The 21,828-nt window shown below is 42.5% G+C and overlaps 1 protein-coding gene across 1 annotated transcript in view; it reads left to right on the top strand.

Annotated features, from left to right (window-relative positions):
* Window positions 1-2,655: 2,655 nt before the first annotated feature.
* TBC1D19 (TBC1 domain family member 19) overlaps window positions 2,656-21,828 on the top strand; it is a 106,418-nt gene continuing 87,245 nt past the window's right edge. The window contains exons 1-3 of the mRNA XM_037897967.2: window positions 2,656-2,907; window positions 17,187-17,259; window positions 21,335-21,380. Coding sequence (XP_037753895.1) covers window positions 2,806-2,907; window positions 17,187-17,259; window positions 21,335-21,380 — 221 coding nt within the window. The 5' untranslated portion in view covers window positions 2,656-2,805. The remainder of the gene's footprint in view (window positions 2,908-17,186; window positions 17,260-21,334; window positions 21,381-21,828) is intronic.

The raw sequence follows: 21,828 nt of genomic DNA, 5'->3' as shown, positions 1-21,828 counted from the left end.
ACTGCATCTATGGTATTAGCAAAAAAAAATCTCATTACACAACAGGAATTGGTTATTTAAAATAAAATATGAAAACTTGTCAAGATATGGTGCCATGTTTCTTTGCAGTGATTTTAATATTTTCTTAAAGTTGATGAAGGTGAATCATTGACAGAAATTGCCCTTTTTTCTATTTTATAATTTTTGTAAGACCTGATATGTTGTCAGCTACATCAAAACATTGTGGGCCTCATCAATCCTTACTCACACATGTAGTCCTACTGGAGAAAATAACAACAATGACATACTTGCATGATTGGGTCATAAATGAGATTATTAGAAATAATTTTTCTATAGTGTACTGTGAAATGTTGAACACCTCTGAAGACAGGTTGAGTATACTCCACTTCCATTAAGCTCTATGGTAGTAGAAGGTGCTCAAGCATCATCCCATTGAATCAAACATCTATTTTCTAAAGGAAACCTTCTTTCAAACAGTATTTCCACCAATATTTGAGACTTCATCTTGACACTTCATATGTTACCTTTGCCTCTATCTTCTAAAGGCGTTCACATCCATTTTTAATGGACCGGCAAGCTGTACACAGCAGTGACAAATGTCTGGGGTAAAAAATAAGTGCCACTTTGCTTGACAAACATTTTATTTTTAAGACAGTTAGGGAGGATTCAGCCTGGTTGGACCACTGTTCCCATTGATCACTTTATAATCTATCCGATTATCTCACTTGAAAACAACATTTGGTAGCAGTGGTGAGATATGCTCTCACTGTGCAGAGATGGGGACACATCTAATTCCAAAAGAGAGAGAGAGGGAGACTGTGACAAAGTAATGAAAAAACTTGTTCATAAGATTAGAGCTCATAGGAAAACAGGATAACTATCCCATTTAGACTGCTTGTTAACGATTCTGGGTAGTGCTGATTGCTGTCTTTTTTAAGTCAAATTTTGGTTTGTTAAAGATTATTGAATTTCATTCTTCAAGCCACCTCCCCTGGCTTTCCCAACACCTACTTCTGATTTCTTATATTGTGTGATACTTTGTCAAGTTTTAGCAGGAAACTGAGGTACAGAATGGCTAAGGCTATGTCTCCATTACAAGAACAACAAACGCAGAGCTACAGCTTGGCAGGCCATTCATCTGGTATTAAACCAGACAGTCCTGCTTTTCTAGGGTTTGTCCCCTATCTGATACTCAGACAAAAACAGATGGGGTCCAGTATCGGCTGGGGGACATTCTTTTGAAGAGCGTGCTGCTCCCCTCCATGCTGGCGTGACCTTGCATGCAAAGTCATGCGGGGTTGGGGCGGGGGGCGGGGGTGCAGTGGCATGCTTTTAAAAATGATGTTCCCTGTGCAGCATGATTGCAGACGTATCAAGTGGAGGGTTACCTTACATCCAGATTTTCCTGGATATGGCCTCCTTTTTGGTCCTCTGATCTCCTTCTGAGCAGATTTTTGAAATATGAACAAAGGTCCATGATTTTTTCTTGCTCGTCCTTTTTCCAACATTGTTTCTGGTAGAATTGCAATTCCTGGCATGTCCTAATTACGGTGTGTATGTTTACTGGTTTGCTACCCTTACTTCAGCGCTGCTGCTGCTAGTGGCGCTGCTTTCAGAACTGGGTGGCTGGAGAGCGGCGGCTGCTGACCAGCCGCCCAGCTCTGAAAGCAGCACCACTGCCAGCAGCAGCGCAGAAGTAAGCGTGGCATGGTATGATATTGCCATAAAAATTGAACCCTCCTTCCCCCTCCAACGCTCCCCAGTAGTGTTCTCTATTTGGGAACTTGAAATATGGTAACCCTAACTGAATGTCCAAGGTCAGGCCAGCGGGGGCCATTCCCAGAAGTACTGGAATGTCCTGTATTCCAGGAATATGTGAGAGGTCACTGTAGCTGCATCTATGCTGCTGTAGTGTAGACACTTCCTTTTTCAATGGGTGGAGGTTTTCCAGCAATAGGCTGTAGCTACAGTGATAGAATAATTCTTCCTAGGCCTGGCACTTGGGGCATAAAATTTTTCACAGCCCTGACTGCCATAGCTAGGTCAATCTCATTTTTTATGCCAGGCCTAAATGTCTTGCCAAAGACTCAGAGGAAGTCAGTGGCAGAGCTAAGAGTACAGAGTAGGCCTCCCAATTCTAAGCACCCCAATGCTTTAATTACCGTGTGGTCCCAGCCCAGGATGGCATGCAAAGCCCAGGGATGATATGTCATGGCTTTGCCATGGGGTGCTGTGGTGAGGCAGTAGGCTCGTAGGGGTCAGGAAAGTGTAACACAAGACATAGGAACAGTGTGTGAGGCAGGTGGGGTGGAGCGTGCCCTGTCATGGTGACTGGATCCGTAGGTGGAACACATTGGTGGTGACACTCGTGAATGCTGCTGTCCGTGCTGGGGGAGCGGGGTGTCTCTTATTCTGGACAGCAGGTGGGGCTGGGAGCCTATCCCCTGCTCAGGGGCTGAGGGTGAAATACTGGCCTTTTGCAGTAAAGTCTAGTTTTGCCTTTGGTATCGCCAAGGCCAGCACTCATGTCACCCTGTCTTTATGGTGGCCTGGGCTAGAGCAGAACGACGCGGGGGAAGGCCCGGAGACCGGAACTCTGCTCTGGGGAGCCAGTTTCCAGCCGGAATCCGCAGCCGAGCGCCGCTTTCCGCTCCCTTAGTTGCCTGGTAACGCCGTCAGTGAAGTAGCGAGAGAGGGGCAGGAGGGAGCGAGGGTGTCTCCCTGAAATTGGTCCCGCCACTACGGTCCCCCGCTGCGGCGGCGAGGAGTGTTGGCCGGGCACAAATCCCGCCGGTGTGCGCCGGGATGATGCTGGAGCAGGACACCGGGCTCTCCTTGGCCATCGCTCAGATCGTGCAGCGGCTGAAGGGCTCCAGCCTCCACTCCCAGCTGGAGCGGCAGGCACGGGTGAGCCCAGTCCCCGGCCCTTGGCTGTCCTCCCCCCGCTGCCTGCCTGACCCGCTCCACCCCCATCCCCACCCCGTCCTTCCATGCGTCTGTCTCCCTTTCTGCTTCCTTCCCCCACGGCCTTTCTCCGTGTCCCTCTCTCCATCCCGCCCCTCACCCTCGCCGCTTGTCCTCCCTTTCCCCCTTGGCTGGACGCACACGGCCGGCACTCGCCTCGACACTGCTGGGCGGATGCCGCAGGGCGGCATGAGCGTGGGAAGCCTGTGTCTGCCCAGAGGAGAGGGAGTCAGACCTGCCCTAAACCTTTCACTCTTCTGCAGGGCCAGGAGACTCGCTGCTTAACTGTCAGGGGTAGTATTTATATCCACTCCCTCTGGGCAGGGAGGATTTTGCTGTGTGTATTAATAATATGGTTAAAGAAGCACTCATTCAAATTGCTCCACCAAATGAATTGGGTCGTTTTTTAATCCTTAATTTGAGATGCAAGTTTTTTTTAACTCCCTCTCCTGCGGTTTCCCCTCAGAACATAAGGATTTGGTGAAAAGGAAGGAAAATAAATGAAATATGCACCAGAAAATGATGCTCTAATAATTGTGATCCTTTGTTCTCACTGGTTTCAGGGTAGCAGCCGTGTTAGTCTGTATTCGCAAAAAGAAAAGGAGTACTTGTGGCACCTTAGAGACTAACCAATTTATTTGAGCATAAGCTTTCTCACTGCACTCTACATCTAATACGTATCTCCTTAGTGGACATCCTGTCCTGTGGGTTGTTTGAGGTGGAACAGCCACAAACATTATGGCCTGAAATGAATTTGTAGCCTAAAACTCTGTCTTCATGTATTTTCCCCCCCGCCACACACCTCTTTTTCTTGTGGAATGACATCTTGTCTTATTGTTCCTGGCAATATCTGTTTTCATGATCCTATTCTGTGTAGTTTCTTTTGAGAACTTTTATTTACTTTACATTGCTTGTTAATGTCTTGATTGTTTTCTTGTGGGCCTTTCTGTTTGATTTTTTTTTTTTAAAATAGGCTTTTTAGAAAATCTCGTTTAAAGTAAGCAAGCTACATTTCTGGTTTCTTTATAGCAGCTTATTTTACACCTGTTCATTTCTGAAGTGCATTATTCTGAGTCAGGGCCCTGATCCTGCAAACACTTACACACATGCTTAACATTTTGAAGGACCGTGTTTGGTCATTCCTTCAGGTTAATAATTTGCATTGCCTATATTAGTCTGGATTTATTTTAGAGATGGTTATTTAATAGGACTGGCTATATAAATAAATGCTGTCAACTTGAAGATATTGTAAACAAACAACTTTTTTGTGTTTCTAACAGTCCTTAGATTGTTAATACAGAAATAATTTTAAAACTCCAGTTTTTGTTACTATCTTTTTTTTCTTTATACCTTTCTCATGGCTTGGTAATAAAATCAATAAAGTCAATTTTTAACTTTTTTCTAGTTTATCAGTTTTATTTTCAGGTTCTTAGTTCTGGGTTTCAAACTTTAAAAACATTAGGAAAACATTTATTTTGGTATTATGTTTTATAAATTTTTTTAAACAAAATTTAAATTGTGGACAATATTTTAAATTTACAGTGTCCCTTATGTTGTACAAATGATGTTTTAGTGGATAAAACAAATAGTTATTTGCCTTACTTTAGTTAGTATTCCTGTATTAGACAAGGCTATGTTCCGTGGCAGTCCACTTTTGACTTCCATGATTCAGTGCTCTATTGATTTAATTTATAGCTCTCAGATTGTTGGGTTCTGCGTGGGATCATGCCATTTCACTTTTACGTCAGTGTAGGCTTCCGACAGGATTATGCGTTGGACCCTGTATTATTTTCTTTATGTCTATTAGTGCTTTCCCTGAGTTTCATTGTTATTAAATAGTCTTGAAAGGATTAGATTTTTATTGATAAATGTCCATTTCGATGTACACACACAAACTGACAAAAAAAAAATTCCATCAATGATAAAGGTAATTTACAGATAGCCAAACTAAGAAAAATGCTGCTTGCAAACTTGTTAGAATTTGATTTAATTATATTTACTTTGTATATTTTGACATATGATGCTGACAATTTGTGTATTATGAAGTTTGAACTTTTTGAATCTCAACATTTTCTGTCATTAAGTAGTTGTCTGACTAGCCATTGTCTAGCCTCCTCCATAATTTCCCACAATTGTAAAATTTAAATAGATAAAAATAAAAAACTTAAACATAAAAACCTGTATTATCAATCATAATTATATAAAATTGTTAAATATAATTTGTCTGCTGTTTCAGATCTGTATCTTCTGCTCTCTTGTTTATATAGATAAGTAAATGAATATAGTGTTGTAAGTGCTATGTAGGTCACTACCAAACACAAAAGAAGATTTATAATCTAGATATATAAGTGAAAACCAACAGTACAAACAGAACAGAACATAATGGCCACAGCCCGGTCTCTCTTAAAAACTTCACAGAACAGGTGGATTTTAGAAGTTTGTGGAAGGAGAAGGAAGGAGCTTGATATATATTAGTAGAGAGATTATTCCAATCATATGGAGAAGGTAAAGGAGACAAATTGGGCAAGAAGAAGGCAGATTGGCCAGAGTTTAAATATTGCGAGTACTTAGGAGATGAGGGTAGAGAGATGTAGAGTAGGATGAAGCTTTGTAAAGGTGAAGAGAGCAGCTTGAACTTGACATTATTTGATGTCTACCTACAAAAACATTTCTAAATGTGATTAGCTGGTTTTGGGGATTTGTAGTTTAAATTAATACAGACAAAGTGGAGGTAGTGTTTCTTGGCCCTGATTGCTATTGTTCCATCATTTATTCTTGCTTTTTAAGAGGTTACGTTTGGATCCTGGGTTTTTCCAGGAATATGTGCATTCTGTTTGATCCTGAGTTAATTTATGAACCTCACAATTATACTCCCCTTACAAACACTATAGATCTCACTTGTTTTATCTTTTCTGCCAAAACTCTGATCTGTGTTCAAGTTTTCTCTGTACTGGTTGGTTGTAATGGTTGTTTTTTTGCGGGGGCCAGGGGGAGGCATCCAGGCCTTCTCTGTTTTGTTTTTGTGATTTGTTGAATTTTGTTATTGTTAGTCTCAAATTACTGCCTAATCAGACCATTATACTGGCTGACTTTGAAGCTGCAGATCGTGTACAAAATCTTGCTATTCTTATGCAAGGCACCTCAACTCCTATTTATCTCTGGAACATGATCTATGTTCTGGTCTGCTTGTTAGTTACATTCTGTTTCTGACCTGAACCTTGCAGTATAAATAAATCTGTACTAACTGCAGAATTGAACATCTCTACATGAAACCAATTTTAGATAAATCTCAACGATATTGAGATCCGTTTTGTTGCTGATCTAAATTCTTCCAAGAGAAAACTTAACTTTATTTTAGTTACTTTTAGCTCTTATTTGTTTTTAAAAAATATAAAAAATCACTTTGGGAGTTCTCTGTAAATAACATTGTAAACCCTCAAATCACTCAAAACCCATTCTTCAAAATTTTGTATGCACATGCATGTGCATGTGCATGTACAATATCAGACAAATGTCAGGATGTAAATCAAGATTTGTGTCCACATAATGCCCCCTTAAAATTAGTGTCCAGAGTTTTTTAGAGTTAGTGATATTTACTGAGCCTAATTAAAACATTGGGGAACTAATATTTAAAATAACAACAAAATTCTTGCTATACTCATTAATGTTTTTACTTTTTTTTTTTAGTTCTAGCAGGCAGAGCTCAAAAAGAACAGTTTCTGTTGTCAACTTACGGAACTTTTGAAAAAACTGGGTTTCTTAAGAATGATGTTTATGAATGTTGAGTCTTTGGACTCTGAGTAGAGATACCAGTCGGTTATGTTTTGGGTACAAGAAGGAAAAGGGAACTGTAAAGAAGAGAAGACTTCTCCTTTATTTCTTGAATTTTCATGTATGATATATTATTTATAACATTTAGGATAATTAAGTTGTCAAGCACACAGTGGAAACAGCAACTTGTTTTTCCGGACTCTTCAGCATCAAGTTGATGTGAGAAGCTAGAGCCCTGCATAAAGATTCAGAGTTATCTTTGATAATTCACTCTGATCGCAGATTAACTTTAACCCAAGAGTATTAAAAAGGTTTGAATATACCTCTGAGCCACAGTAACTAGAGGGTAGGGACCGAAGGCTAGATTCACAAAGGAGACTTAAATTAACTCCTAAGTGCCCCTCCTGCCCACTGGAATTCACAGCCCACAGTTTGGCACCCAGCCTTCCCATACAGTGCATGGGGAGAGTTAGGCCTGGTCTACACTACGAGTTGATGTCGGATTTAGCAGCGTTAAGTTGAATTAACCCTGCACCCATCCACACAACGAACGAATTTTTTTCGACATAAAGGGCTCTTAAAACCGATTTCTGTACTCCTCCCTAATGAGGGATTTATTGCTGAAATGGACATCGCTGTTTCGAATTAGTGTTAGTGTGGACGCAATTTGAAGGTATTGGCCTCCGGGAGCTATCCCACAGTGCACCATTGTGACCGCTCTGGACAGCACTCTCAACTCGGATGCACTGGCTAGGTGTACAGGAAAAGCCCCAGGAGCTTTTGAATCTCATTTCCTTTTGGCCAGGCGAGCTCATCAGCATAGGTGACCATGCAGTCCCAGAATCAAAAAAGAGCTCCAGCATGGACCGAACGGGAGGTACTGGATCTGATCACTGTATGCGGAGAGGAATCCGTGCTATCAGAACTACGTTCCAAAAGATGAAATGCCAAAACATTTCAAAAAATCTCTGAGGCCATGAGGGACAGAGGCTACAGCAGGGACACAACACAATGCCGTGTGAAACTTAAGGAGCTCAGACAAGCGTACAAGAAAACCAAAGAATCAAACAGACACTCTGGGACAGAGCCCCAGACATGCTGCTTCTACGCTGAGCTGCATGCAATTCTATGGGGGGCCGCCACCACTACTCCACCTCTGTCTGTGGACTCCAATGATGGGGTATTCTCCGCCATGCCTGAGGATTTTGCGGACGGGGAAGATGATGAGGAGGATGAGCTTGAGGAGAGCACACAGCACACCATTCTCCCTGACAGCCAGGATCTTTTTATCACCCTGACTGAAATACCCTCCCAACCCAACGAAGCTGGAGAAGGGATCTCTGGTGAGTGTACCTTTTAAAATATAATACATGTTATAAAAGCAAGTGTTTTTTAATGATTAAGTAGCCCTGAAGACTTGGGATGCATTCGTGGCTAGTACAGCTACTGGAAGAGTCTGTTAACGTGTCTGGGGGTGGAGCAGAAATCCTCCAGGGACATCTCCATGAAGCTCTCCTGGAGGTATTCTAAAAGTCTTTGCAGAACGTTTCTGGGGAGAGCAACCTTATTCCGTCCTCCATGGTAGGACACTTTACCACGCCATGCTAGGAGCAAGTAATCTGGTATCACTGCATGACAAAGCCTGGCAGCGTATGGTCCCGGTGTTTGCTGGCATTCAAGCAACATCCGTTCTTTAGCTCTCTGTGTTATCCTCAGGAGAGTGATATCGTTCATGGTAACCTGGTTGAAATAGGGGAATTTAATTAAGGGGACATTCAGAGGTGGCTGTTCCTACTGGGCTCTTTGCCTGTGGCTGAAAAGAAATCCTCCCCGCAGTTAGCCACGCGATGGCAGGGGGCATTGGCGCTGAGCTGTTCGCGTTTGGCTAGCAGGGATCTTCCCTGATGCCAGCCACACGGTGGGGTGAGGGGTACAGCAGTCATCCCAGAGAATTGGATGGCGGGGGCGGGGGGTTAGTTTGGTTTCTGCTGCTGCACGTTAACAGGAAAACCGCAGCACTAAATGGCCAACTCAACGTGCTTTGCTTGGTATGGGAGCGGAGAGTGCTGCTGTTATGAAGGTTGCAGAAGCCGAAAGACTATGGCTTACCATGGCCGCCTGCAAGCCGAATTCTGTTGCCCGGCCCTGCATGTGTGATCTCTAACACCAAAGCCACAGGCACTCAATATAAGATGCAAAATGCGACCTTGTACCAAAATCACATGTGCTATGTAATGTGAATAGTGTTGTTCACCGTGAAAGAGTATAGCCATTGTTCTGTAAAGTGTATCTTTTTAAATACTTTACTCCCTTTTTTCCCTCCAGCAGCTACAATGTTTGAAGCCTCCCTCCTCCGTCCCAAAGGCTATCTCAGATAAGGCGGCGAAAAAAACACACGCGCAATGAAATGTTCTCTGAGCTCATGCAGTCGTCAGGCACTGACAGCTCAGCAGAATGTGTGGAGGGACACAATAGCAGAGTACAGGAAAGTGGCCGACGAACGTGAGGAGAGGTGGCGGCAGGAAGATCAGAGGAGGCATGAGGCAACGCTGGGGCTACTGAGGGATCAAACGGACATGCTCCAGCGTCTTGTGGAGGTTCATGAATGGCAGCAGGATCACAGACTGCTGCTGCAACCTCTGTTTAACTGCCCTCCCTCCTTCCCAAGTTCCATAGCCTCCTCACCCAGATGCCCAAGAACGTGGGGGAGGAGGCTCTGGGCATGCAACCACTCGATCCCAGTGGACAGTCCAAGCAACAGAAGGCTGTCATTCAAGAAGTTTTAAAGTGGCCTTTTCCTTCCCTCCTACTCTCACACCCCACCCGGGCTATCTTGTGAGTTATCTCCCTATTTTTATAATCAATTAATAAAGAATACATGTTTTTTAAACAATAGTGACTTTATTTCTTTTGCAAGTGAGCTGTGATCGAAGGGGGGAGGGCGGGTGGCTTACAGGGAATTTAGAGGCAACCAAGGGGGTGGGTTTTCATCAAGGAGAGACAAACAGAAGTGTCACACAGTACCCTGGCCAGTCATGAAACTGGTTTTCAAAGCTTCTCTGATGCGCAGCGCTTCCTGCTGTGCTCTTCTAACTGCTCTGGTGTCTGGCTATTCGTATTCAGCAGCCAGGCGATTTGCCTCAACCTCCCACTCCGCCATAAACATCTCCCCCTTACTCTTACAGAGATTGTGGAGCACACAGCAAGCAGCAATAACAATGGGAATATTGGTTTCGCTGAGGTCTGAGCAAATCAGTAAACTGCGCCAGTGACTCTTTAAACGTCCAAATGCACGCTCTGCCATCATTCTGCACTTGCTCAGCCTATAGTTGAACAGCTCCTTACTACTGTCCAGGGTGCCTGTGTACGGCTTCATGAGCCCGGGCATTAACGGGTAGGCTGGGTCCCCAAGGATAACTGTAGGCATTTCAACATCCCCAACAGTTATTTTCTGGTCTGGGAAGTAAATCTCTTCCTGCCGCCATTTAAACAGACCAGAGCTCCTGAAGATGCGAGCGTCATGAACCTTTCCCGGCCATCCCATGTTGATGTTGGTGAAACTTCCCTTGTGAGCCACCAGTGCTTGCAGCACCATTGAAAAGTACCCCTTGCGGTTTATGTACTGGCTGCCCTAGTGGTCCGGTCCCAAGACAGGGATATGCATTCTGACTGTTGCCCCACCACAGTTATGGAATCCTATTGCAGCAAAGCCATCTAGTATGACTTGCACGTTTCCCAGAGTCACTACCTTTGATAGCAGCAGCTCAATGATTGCATTGGCTACTTGCATCACAGCAACCCCCGCAGTAGATTTGCCCACTCCAAATTGATTACCGACTGACTGGTAGCTGTCTGGCGTTGCAAGCTTCCACAGGGCTCTTGCCACTCGCTTGTGAACTGTGAGGGCTGCTCTCATCTTGGTATTCTTGCGCTACAGGGCAGGGGAAAGCAAGTCATAAAGTTCCATGAAAGTGCCCTTACGCATGCGAAAGTTTCGGAGCCACTGGGAATCATCCCAAAGCCGCAACACTATGCGGTCCCACCACTCTGTGCTTGTTTCCTGGGCCCAGAATTGGCGTTCCACATCATAAGCCTGCCCCAGTAACACCATGATCTCCAAATTGCTGGGGACCGCGGTTTTAGAGAAATCTGTGTTCATGTCCTCATCACCGCTCTGCCGTTGCCTCCTTGCCTCGTTTTTCAGGTGTTGGTTCTGCATAAACTGCACAATAATGCGCAAGGTGTTTACAATGGTCATAACTGCTGCGGTGAGCTGAATGGGCTCCACACTTGCCATGCTATGGCGTCTGCTCGGGCAATCCAGGAAAAAGGGCGCGAAATGATTGTCTGCTGTTGCTTTCATGGAGGGAGGGAGAGTTGACTGACAACATTTACCCATAACCACCTGTGACAAATTTTTGGCTCCATCAGGCATTGGGAGCTCAGCCCCGAATTCCAGTGGGCTGCGGGAACTGTGGGATAGCTACCCACAGTGCACCGCTCAGAATGTCGACGCTTGCCACGCTACTGTGGACACATGCTGCCGAATTAATGTGCTTAGTGTGGACGCATGCACTCGACTTTATACAATCTGTTCCCAAAAATTGACTTCTGTGAAATCGGAGTACTTTCGTAGTGTAGACATGGCCTTAGACTCTTAAGAAAGGGATTCTCAGAAGCCAGGAAACTGAGCGGGCAGCTGCCTGTGCCAGCCGCAAGAGAAATGCAAAGGAAAGGGAAAGGCTGAAGGCTTAGATCCTCAAAGAGGGTTAGGTGCCTGACTGAAAGGCTGGAGAGCACTACTTCAGATTTTCAACCATGAACCCTCTCCTGGAGTTAGGTGCCTAAGCCAGGTCAGCCTCTCCCTCACAAAAAATGGGAGGGAGAGACACCCCTCCCCCCCCCACTATAGCCAATAGCTCAGTGGTCAGGGTACTCATCTGGAATGTGGGAGATGCATATTCAAACCCATACCTGATTTGGAGCAGGGATGTGGACACAGGTTTCCAACATCTCTAATGAGTGCCTCACCACCAGTCTATTGGCTGTAATGGAGTGGGTCTCTCTCAAGGTCTTCTGTTAGAACTGTTCCACTGTATATAAATAATTTTAAATATTTATTGGATCAGAGAGAGAGACCCCATATTCCGGGGATTAGGGCACTCACCTGCGATGTGGGAGACCTGGCTTCAAGTCAGTGCTCCAAATCAGGCAGAGCAGCGATTCAGACTGGGGTCTCCCAGGTAAATGCCCCAACCAATGGGCTATTGAATAGATGGGGGACTGACACACTTGCACACTTGCCGTCATTGTCTTTTGACAAGGGTCTTAATCCACTGAAAAATATGGTTCCGTTGAAATCAAATGCTTTGTGATATTGTGTCAAGTTTGCAAAAATTTTGTTTAGGAGAAAAATTATGGGGAAAAAGTTCCTACAATGTTGAAATGCCCTGTTTTGACATTTTTGGAATGAAATATTTTGATATTTCTTTTTGAAATGACTTTTTGTATTTTTGTATTGTATTATAATAAAGTCAAAATCAAAATGAAGTGTTTTGATCTGAAATTATTTGTGCCAGACTTTTCTTTCATGGAAAATTATGAAATTTTCTGGTTTCATTCTGATTTGAAATGAAGCCAGATATTGAAATCTTGTAAACTTTTGTGAGATGGAATTTCCACTTCCATTGAGCTGTAATAAAAATCTGCTAATGATTGTGAGTCACTCAGAACCTACTGTAACTATAAAAATATCTGGCTGGATGGACAGATAGATAATTTAAAAAAAATAGGCCCGAGCATTTCATTGGGGTAGAAGATTCATAAGCTGTCCTTCTGACAGGTAGAAAAACTCTATCCAGACATTAGACAGACAATGGGGAGAAGTGGAGTAAAAGAAGAGATGAAAACTGAAGCAGAGTAATTTTTTAAAAACATAAACAAATGTGATATTAATTATACCAGTAATCACTATTGCCACTTGCATGACCATTTTCAGATTGCAATTTATTGTTGGCATGTCTGCAGAAGTGGGTATTGAGAAGGGATTTGTAAAAAGACAGGGTTGTGGCTTTATAGATAAGTTATGAGAGGGAGTTTCGTGCATAAGAATCAGCATCGAAGAATATGAGAAGGTGCTTGTAGAAGAAGCAGACTTCTGGGTGATAGAGGTTGGCCCAGTGGAGAAGGCAGGTAAGATAGAAAGGATCATAAGGGATCTTAAAGTGTGGATAAGAAGATATATCTGATATGATTGTGACAGGGGAGTCGCTTGAGCTGATTAAAGAAGGGGAAGGGGGTGACATGACTGGAATGACTGCCCAGGAAGATAACCTTATCAGCAGCTTTTTGCTGGACCTGAGATGGGTGTCAGGAAGGTCAAAGAAGAAGGTTGCGTAATTAAGATGGGAAATAAGGGCCTGGACAAGAGTTTTAGTGGTGTTGGTAGAGAGAGCTGTCTGTTTTTTGGGAAAGTTTTGGAGGAGTAAGTGGCAAGATTTTGACACTATCTGGATGGGTGTGGCTAAAGGGAGGGCAGATAGACAGCTTAGCTGGGGTGGACAGACTGTGTGAGATCAGATAATCAAAGCAACTATTTTGATCTTTTCTTCGGTACTAAAAGAATTATTGATACTGAACTTCGCTGATGTGAAAGTTCACATTTAGAAAGTGATCAACTCTGTAATATGCAACATTATATACCAAAATCTATCAAATAATAGTAGGCTCATGATTTATTATAGATAATAAATTTATTTTCATGTATCTCATTTAACAGAGAACTTACTGACCTGCTCTTGTATTAATAGAGATTGTAATCTTCTTGTCTATATTGTTCAGCAGTGACGTTTGCAGTATGAAGAATCTTAATTTAATTGAATACAGTTATGAATACGTTAAACAGATTAAGGAGTTCAGAAACAACTTAAGTTTGATTCACAGAAGATCTTTATTAGTAATGTAGGTACACATGAATTACTTTGCAGATGTGTACCTTATTTGCAGCAGTAAATTTCTATCTTCAAATGAAACCTAGGAAGTTGATTAAAACTGCAAATATTATTTACAAAACCTATCCAGCAAATTTAAAATGACCTACTTCTGCCTAAAAGCTGAGACAAATTGTTACTTGCTCTCAATTGTTTTCCATCTCAATTGCTAGATTATTTGTACTTGTATATGAACAGTCCTTCACTTTACCACTATACTGTTCCCTAGCTATCAAACATAATTTAATGTAGAAATGCTCAAATGTAGACAAGGCTATTGGTGTCAACGTCAATCGGGTTTCTATCATCTAAAATTTGTTCAAACATGTTCGTAACTTTTTTTTCTGCAAAGGGAATATAAATTGAAATCCAACCAAAATTAGCACTTGGACTTCTTTGGGTTTTTGTAATATAAATTACCTAGCAAGCAAAACTGTGAACCTTTTCTTATGACCATTTTGAGAGAGTGTTATGATTAGGGAGATATCAGTAATTAAAGCTAAAAACATTTGGCACTTGTGTGAAACTAGCCAGATGAACAGTACTAAACATATACAAAAGTCATGGCACTTATCTAAGAAGAAAAGACTTTAAATGACAGTCTGAAAATATTTAAACAGTGTGTAGAGCTATTAAATGGTCAACACATTATTACTTTATGTAGTCAATTCAGTTGAATATACAGCTGAAAAAGGTGGTGAGTGAGGAGAGTATGATATCCACTCCTGAAACACAGAAGCAGGTTGATCCCATGACTAAAAAAATGTGAGCTATTAGGACGAAGTGTGTACATACTCCAAACCATAGTATTCTGAACAGTCCCAAGGCTTTGCTAAGGGACAGAAATGAAAACTTAAGAAAACGAAAGACCTCCCTGCCCCCATATCACTCAACTAATAAATGAATGGAACAACCTAGTAGGCAATATTATTCAGAATGGAAAGTTTAATGTCATTCAGAATTTGTTCTTCCAGTAATTAGTAATTGTCACTATTGTAGTAATTGTCAAAATGTGCTTTGAGATTCAATTTTGATACCAATTCAAAGTAAGATTAGGATTAAGGAATGTTTGGACTTCATTTTCCTTATTTTATTGTTCCGTGAGTTTCCTATTAAAGTAACGTCAAGTAAATGAAAGTAATGTTTAAGTTTTCCATACATTTAAGATTACAAGTGTTCTAAATGTATATAACTATTCCAGTTAAGTAATACATATAATTAAATATACATCCAAATAGCTACAGAATGAAATCATTCCATTATGTATAGAAGAGGATCGATACTGCAAAGAATTGTCTGTTATGGGGAGTGGGGGACTGCTTGGTACAAGACTTAATAGGTAATTGGAACTAGTTTCCTTTTGCATTTCTCTTGGTATTTAAGGTAGAAACAAACTTCAGGGTATGTCTTTAGGGCTGGTTTTTCCTTTCCACTGAACTAATATATTTACATTGGGAAAACCGCACAAAAGCGTTTGCTGCCAACTGAGAAACTCTGATGGAGCAGCGATTGGGTAGATCCTACTAGGGCTGGAGCTATCACATTGTAAAGTTTCCTCCGGTCTTGGAAGACTGTTAGTTTGTAAACAGATTTATTGGGGCTCTGGGCACAAAGAACATTTGGGCCCCCCAAGTCCCCACCCCCTATCCTGGCTGGAAGCCAGGCTGTGGTAAGAGCTGCCCAGGAAGCCCTGGCCACTGTGGGGAGCCCTGGACCCTCCACCGGCCCTGCTTGGCGTGCCCTGAGTGTTAGGGGCTGCTCTCAGATACCACATGCCCACCCATGACAGGTGGAGGGTCTGGGGCTCTTCACAGTTACCCAGGCTCCCTGAGTGGCTCTTACCACAGCCTAGGGCAGTGGTCCCCAAACTGTGGGGCATGTCCCCCTAGGGGGCATGGAGCAATGTTCGGGGTGCGTGGTGGGGCCCAGCTCTGACCTGCCTGTAGCCCCAGCTGTGGCTTTGCTCCCGGCCGCAGCTGCAGCCATGGCCTTGCTCTCGGCCCCTGGCTGCCGCTCCAGGCGCCCAAATTTGGCCCCACTCCTGGCCCTGGCTCCTGGGGTGGGGTGCGGACCAGGTAAGAGGGGGCATAACCAAAAAAGTTTGGGGACCCCTGGCCTAGGGTGATCATATATCCCGTTATGGCCTCAGCTGTTTGGACTTTTTTGGCAAAACTGGGAAGAGCAAACGGGACAAATGCTCAGTTTTGCCAAAAAGGGTCTGGGGGGTGAGTGTGCTGGGTTTGCGGGGTGATGAGCAGTGGGGCTCGGGCCAGCTCTGTGCAGGGGGGGAAGGGAGAGAGGCTAAGGTCAGCTCCATGCTGTATGGAGGGAGGGAGCCCCTCTTGGGCCCGTTTGGGGAGGCGCAGGCGGCTTGGCCAGCTCTGTGTGGGAGTAGGGGGAATATGCTTACCCTACCTCAGGCTTTGTTTTCCAGCTGGGCCAGGGGGTGGAGCCTCGAGGAAGAGAGGAGCGAGAAAAGGAAGCAGGGGTCGGGACCAGAGTTCCGGCGCTCCTGCAGGGCCGCCAAATTGATTTGGGCCCCGGGGCACGGGCCCTATCAGCCAATGCAGTAATCCACCACTGTTCGTAAACCTCATTTAGGTAGAGGCCAGTTATAGCTTTTGGAGGGTTGGGTTGAGAATGAAGTTAGACTGGCTCTGGTAGAGCCCTGTTTCATCTTTAAGATTGATGTTTTGTCTACACAGATGTTGTAATGGTGTAACTTAAATTGGTTTAATTAAACCAATGCAACTTTTGTTTTGGACTCTTTTTTTATATCAATTTAAAACTGCTTATATCGGTTTAGCCAGCACCAAATTTATAGGTCCAAGTTATATCAATATGTCAGGTTTAAACTGATATAAAAGAGAGTCCTCACAAAAAGTCGCACTGGTTTAATTATATTGATATAAAATTACACCATTAGTTGTACCGGTACAACTTTGTGTGTAGACCAGGCTTGAGTTTAGCCTGGAAGTTTGGCAGTGATCTGCTCCAGCCCCTAAAGGATTTGTTTAGTCTGGACAAAGCTTATTCAAACTCTGGATTTTTTTCTTTTAAGGGAGCTATATTATTATGGAGTTGCTGTGGGAATTTTTATAATAAGCTATTTCAGTTCCTCTGGAGCATAAAATAAATCTATTTTCCCCCTGTATTTTAATGTTCTTTCATCTTTATATGCTCCTTTCTCTTTTACGATATCCAAGTCTACAACTCACGGTTCCCATGTACTACATCTTTGTATGACAAACTCTCCCATTATTATCTTCCAAATGCAATGTTATGGCTGAGATTCCTTATGCCCTGAACTCAGAAAATTTAAGATCATGGTTTCCACAACAGTTGAAACTCATTCCTCTTGTGCATATTACTTCTACCTGTGTAGTCCTAAGAATGTGTCTAATGTCATAATTAAAAATAGAAAGCTTACTCTCCTGTCTGCTTTTTTCTTTTATTTATTAGGGTAGTCTGCACAAACCAGAAATTAAACTTGAATCACTAAAGGAAGATATTAAGGAATTTCTGAAGACCTCAGGTTTGTAATAGTTCATTCAGTTGCTGAATCTGTACAAGTATAAACACTTCTGTGAATAAATATAGATATAATATTCTGTAATTCCAGATTATGGAATTTACATTATTTAAAAAAATTTCAAACCAGCAGAACTTGAAAGCATTGCAGACTAAGGCTCGTATTATCTTCTTTTAAAATAGAGCAAAGTTCATGGAACAAAAATAGGACATTTAATTTGTTTCTCATGTTAAGACAGCAAGATTAATTACTCCAGTGAAGAAATGGCCAAAGTTAAAGTTGTGCAGATGCAACCTCAAATCACTAGTTTCCAGGCATAAAGTCTCTACGAAAATTGGTGTGGTTTTATTAACGTCTTTGGTATGTGCAGGGGGGGAAGAAGAAGAAAAGAATCATTATGTCCTACTTTGAAGAACCTTATAAACGTATGTCTGTAACTTCTGTTACACTACCTTACCCTCAGTATTTGTCTATGCTTGTCATGCCATGTCTTTGCTTGCCATGTCAGGTCATTTAGGTTCTGATACTGCAAAGGGATCATCAACAGGGGAGTGGAGTCCCACTGAAGTTGTTAAGATATTCAGCATGTGTAATGGTCCACCCAAGACATTATTGAGATTCAGCAAGGAACTTAAGCATGTGGTAAATTTTAGGCATGTGAGTAATCCCAATGAAATTAGGCACATGCTTCAGTACCTTGCTGAAGTACATTGTAAACTCTGCAAGGCAGTGACTGTGTCTGTTTTTTGTTATGTAAGGCACCGTTGTGGGGATTCAATAGATAATAGTTGTAAATAAAAATGTTGGTGGGAACTTATTAAATGTATTTATTAAGCTTATTTATTTACTGAAGCCGGATGGGAAGCCTGTTTTGTGGAATTTAATTTTTGAATGTTTTGTAGTTTAAGTTCTGTAAAACTACTAAATCATGGAATGATTTATTGAGATTTTGTAAAATCTAAATACATTTAAAGAAACCCTTTAACAATTTTTTTTTAAAAATACAATCACTAATTGGAGAAAGTAATATCTGAACTTTATTAAGACTGTTTAAGGATAGTTGCATAAAAATATAACATAGTTCAAATAAGAAAAAGTAACATAAGTCATTTTAAGATACACTGTTAATATGCACAATGCCTGTGAATTTCTCTAAGAAACAACTTGACATTCTAAAATACTTTTCAGAAGTCTGTCTGCAAAAGGAAAAAACCCTTCCATCCTCAATAATCTTAAAATACATACCTTATAGAGAAGGGATATTACCATTTTTGAAGTCTAGGGATAAAATTTTCAAAAGTGCCTAAGTGACTTAGGCACCTAACTCACTTTTGAAAATGGGGTGCCACTCCTAAGTCATATAGGCACTAGTCCTGCTCTCTGTGGCAAGAGAGAACAACTTTTCTCCATCTTTTTTTATGGCATCTTTTTATAACATACTCAGTTTCTTCTGCCTTTGTTCATGGGATGATTTAACTGGGACTTGGTCCTGCTTTGAGCAGGGGGTTGGACTAGATGACCTTCTGGGGTCCCTTCCAACCCTGATATTCTATGATTCTATGATTCTATGTGGCTTGCATTCCATCCCTTTGATCATCTTTGTTGCTTGCTTCTGAATTCTTTCTAGTTTCTCTACATCCTCTCTATACATTGGTGACCTAAATTGGACACGATACTCTGGCTGAGGCCTCACCAATGCTGAGTAGAGCGGTACGATCACCTCCCATGACTTGCATGCTATGCCTCTGTTAATGCAACCCAAAATTGCATTTATTTATTTATTTATTTTGCAAGAGCATCACATTGCTGACTCATGCTGAGGTTGTGATCCACCACAACTCCCAGATCCTTCTCATCAATGTTGCTGCCAAGCCAGTTATCCTGCACTCTGTATTTGTGCATTTGGTTTTTCTTCCCGATGTGTAGCACTTTACATTTGTCTTCATTGAGTTTCATTTTGTTGTCTATAGCTCAGTTCTCCAATTTATCAAGATCTCTTTGAAGTTTAGCTCTATCCTCTAAGTATGCAAACACCGCCCCCCCCCCCACCCCGAGTGGGGTCAGCGTGTTTCAGGTGGATTCTCCACTGACACAGTGGTGGGCATACTTGCCACTGACAGGGCTCTGAGCTGGGACCTGGTGGAGCAGGGAGGGCCTGGGTTCCCCTACCTGGCCGCTCCACTCCTTTCTCCCCCCAGATAATGGTTTACTTGTCTGAGCGGCCGCCAGGCCAAACAGCCCTACTGAAGAGGGCCATTATACTGACTCTGGCCATTGGGCCACAAAGCCCTGAGAGAGGGCAGCTATACAGACTCTGGTCACCAGGCCACACAACCCTGCTGAACAGGGCAGCCTACCGACTCTGGTCTCTAGGCCACACAGTCCTACGGAAGTGGGCAGTTATCCTGACTCTGGCCGTTGGACCACGCAGCCCTGAGAGAGGGGACAACCCTACTGACTCTTGCCACTAGGCTACACGGCCTTGGTGAGGCAGGAGGCCACACTGACTTTGACCACTAGGCCATATACCCTGGGCAAACTTGGTAATCATACTGGTTTGAGCCATTGGGCCCTGCAGCCCTGTGGGAAGGGGCTGTCGTCCTGACCCTGGCCATCAGGCTATACAACCCTGAGAGAGAGAGTGGCCATATTGACTTTTACCACTAGCCCAAGACAAGGCCACACTACCCAGGACAAGGGGTGATCATAAAGACTCAGCCCTGGGGAAGTAAATACCCTCACCCTGCCACAAGAGGGGATGGGGCGTGCTTGCTGCGTGACACGGTGGCTCTGAGATTTCTTCAGCTGGTTCTTTCAGTATCCTGGGGTGAATAGCATCAGGTCCCACTGACTTGAATTAATTCAGAAGATCTCTGACCCATTCTTTACTTATCTCAATCTGCATCCCTTCCCCTTTATTGTCTGTGATAACTTTGCTAGTTGTCCAGTCACTTGTTGCTTTTTGTGTGAAGACTGAAGCAAAGTAGACAGTGAGCAGCTCTGCCTTCCTATCTTCTTCCAAAACCAGCTCACCTTCTCCATTGAGCAGTGGACTCACACCATCCTGAATTCTCTTTTTTGTCTGATATATTTGAAGACCCCCTTCTTGTTGTTTCTAACATTTCTTGCCAGCTGTCACTCAGTCTTTGCCTTAGCTTTCCTGATTTTGTCCCGCTATTCCCATGTATATTTCCTTGGTGACATGTCCCTCCTTCCATTTCCTATATGTATCCTTTTTGGTTTTTAGATAGCTAAAACGCTCCTTTTGCAGCCACTTTGGCCTCCTGTGGCTCTTCTTTTCTTTCCTTTGCATCGGAATAGCTTGATATTGAGCCTCTAATATTACATGTTTTAGGACCTGCCAAAACCCTTCAACTCTTTTTCTTCCTATTTGGTCTTTCCATGGGACCTTGCCTGCTATTTCTCTGAGCTGATTGAAATCTGCTTTTTTGAAGTCCAGTGTCCTTGTTTTGCTGTTCTCATGTCCTCCTTTCCTTAGGATCTTGAATTCTATCAGATCATGATCACTTCCTCCCAAGTTCCCAATCACCTTTGTGTTTGCAACTAAATTATCCATGTTGGTCAACACCAGATCCAAAATGGATGACTGCCTAGTTGTTACGTCAACTTTCTGAATCAGAAAATTGTCCCCTACGCGTGCTAAGAGCTTGAGTTCATTTGCCCTGAAGAATACAATAACCAACATACTACAATATTATACTTGTGTATCTATGGTTGCACTTAAAATGTATATGATATTATATGTGAATAACTGTGATTCTATAACTGAAGACTATATTGTCAAGCTTTTGAACCAGGGGGCAGAGATAAGGGAGCACGTGCAAATTCTAACTTTGGCCTTCTGTGTTTTAAACTTCTGTTAGTGTAGTTATTTCTTTCCTCCTGTGCCTTTAGGGAGAGCCTGAAAGAGAGAGAGAGAACTTAGGTAGATGTGAAATTGAATTGCAGACAACAAACTTTAGTGAATCTGAAACGTTCCCTTGAGTCGGTCTTCAGATATTTAAAAGTTTACTTGTTTATGAAATGATTACCAATTTCTTTTTTTTTATTTAAACAGGATGGGAAAAGAGGCTTCAGAATGCTGTTTATAGTGAACTCAATGTGTGAGTTTTTATTCAGTATTTTTATTATATATGCTTATGTACATTTATATCTGTCTGAATGATATGTCTGCATTATTTGCAAGACCATTGTGTGTATGTCACACTAGGGAGGTATAATATGTTCCTGTATTTTTAGTGCATCACAGATTTCTTTTCCTACCCCCAAAATGGATGACTTTCAATGAGACTTAGGCTGCTAAGTGCTTAAGCTACTTATTTTAAAATGGGATGTAGGCTCCTAAGTCACTTAGGCTCTTAAAAACATCACTAAGATCATCTTCTGCAAGATCTATACTGATGCCATTGAAGACGCAGGTGAGCAAACAAGGAAGTAAATACAATTTTTGGATTTTTTTTCCTAGTTTTTTTTGTCTTTTGCTTTCTAGTTTTGCTTTTATAAAAAGATGTTGAGTTTATTTCCATAAGTGTACTTGAAATGTTGAGGGCG

This window comes from Chelonia mydas, chromosome 4 (genome assembly GCF_015237465.2).
Source record: "Chelonia mydas isolate rCheMyd1 chromosome 4, rCheMyd1.pri.v2, whole genome shotgun sequence".
In the NCBI taxonomy this organism is placed as follows: Eukaryota; Metazoa; Chordata; order Testudines; family Cheloniidae; genus Chelonia; species Chelonia mydas.
The sequence above is the reverse complement of the archived record's forward strand: the minus strand, read 5'-3'. Positions and strand labels throughout refer to the sequence as shown.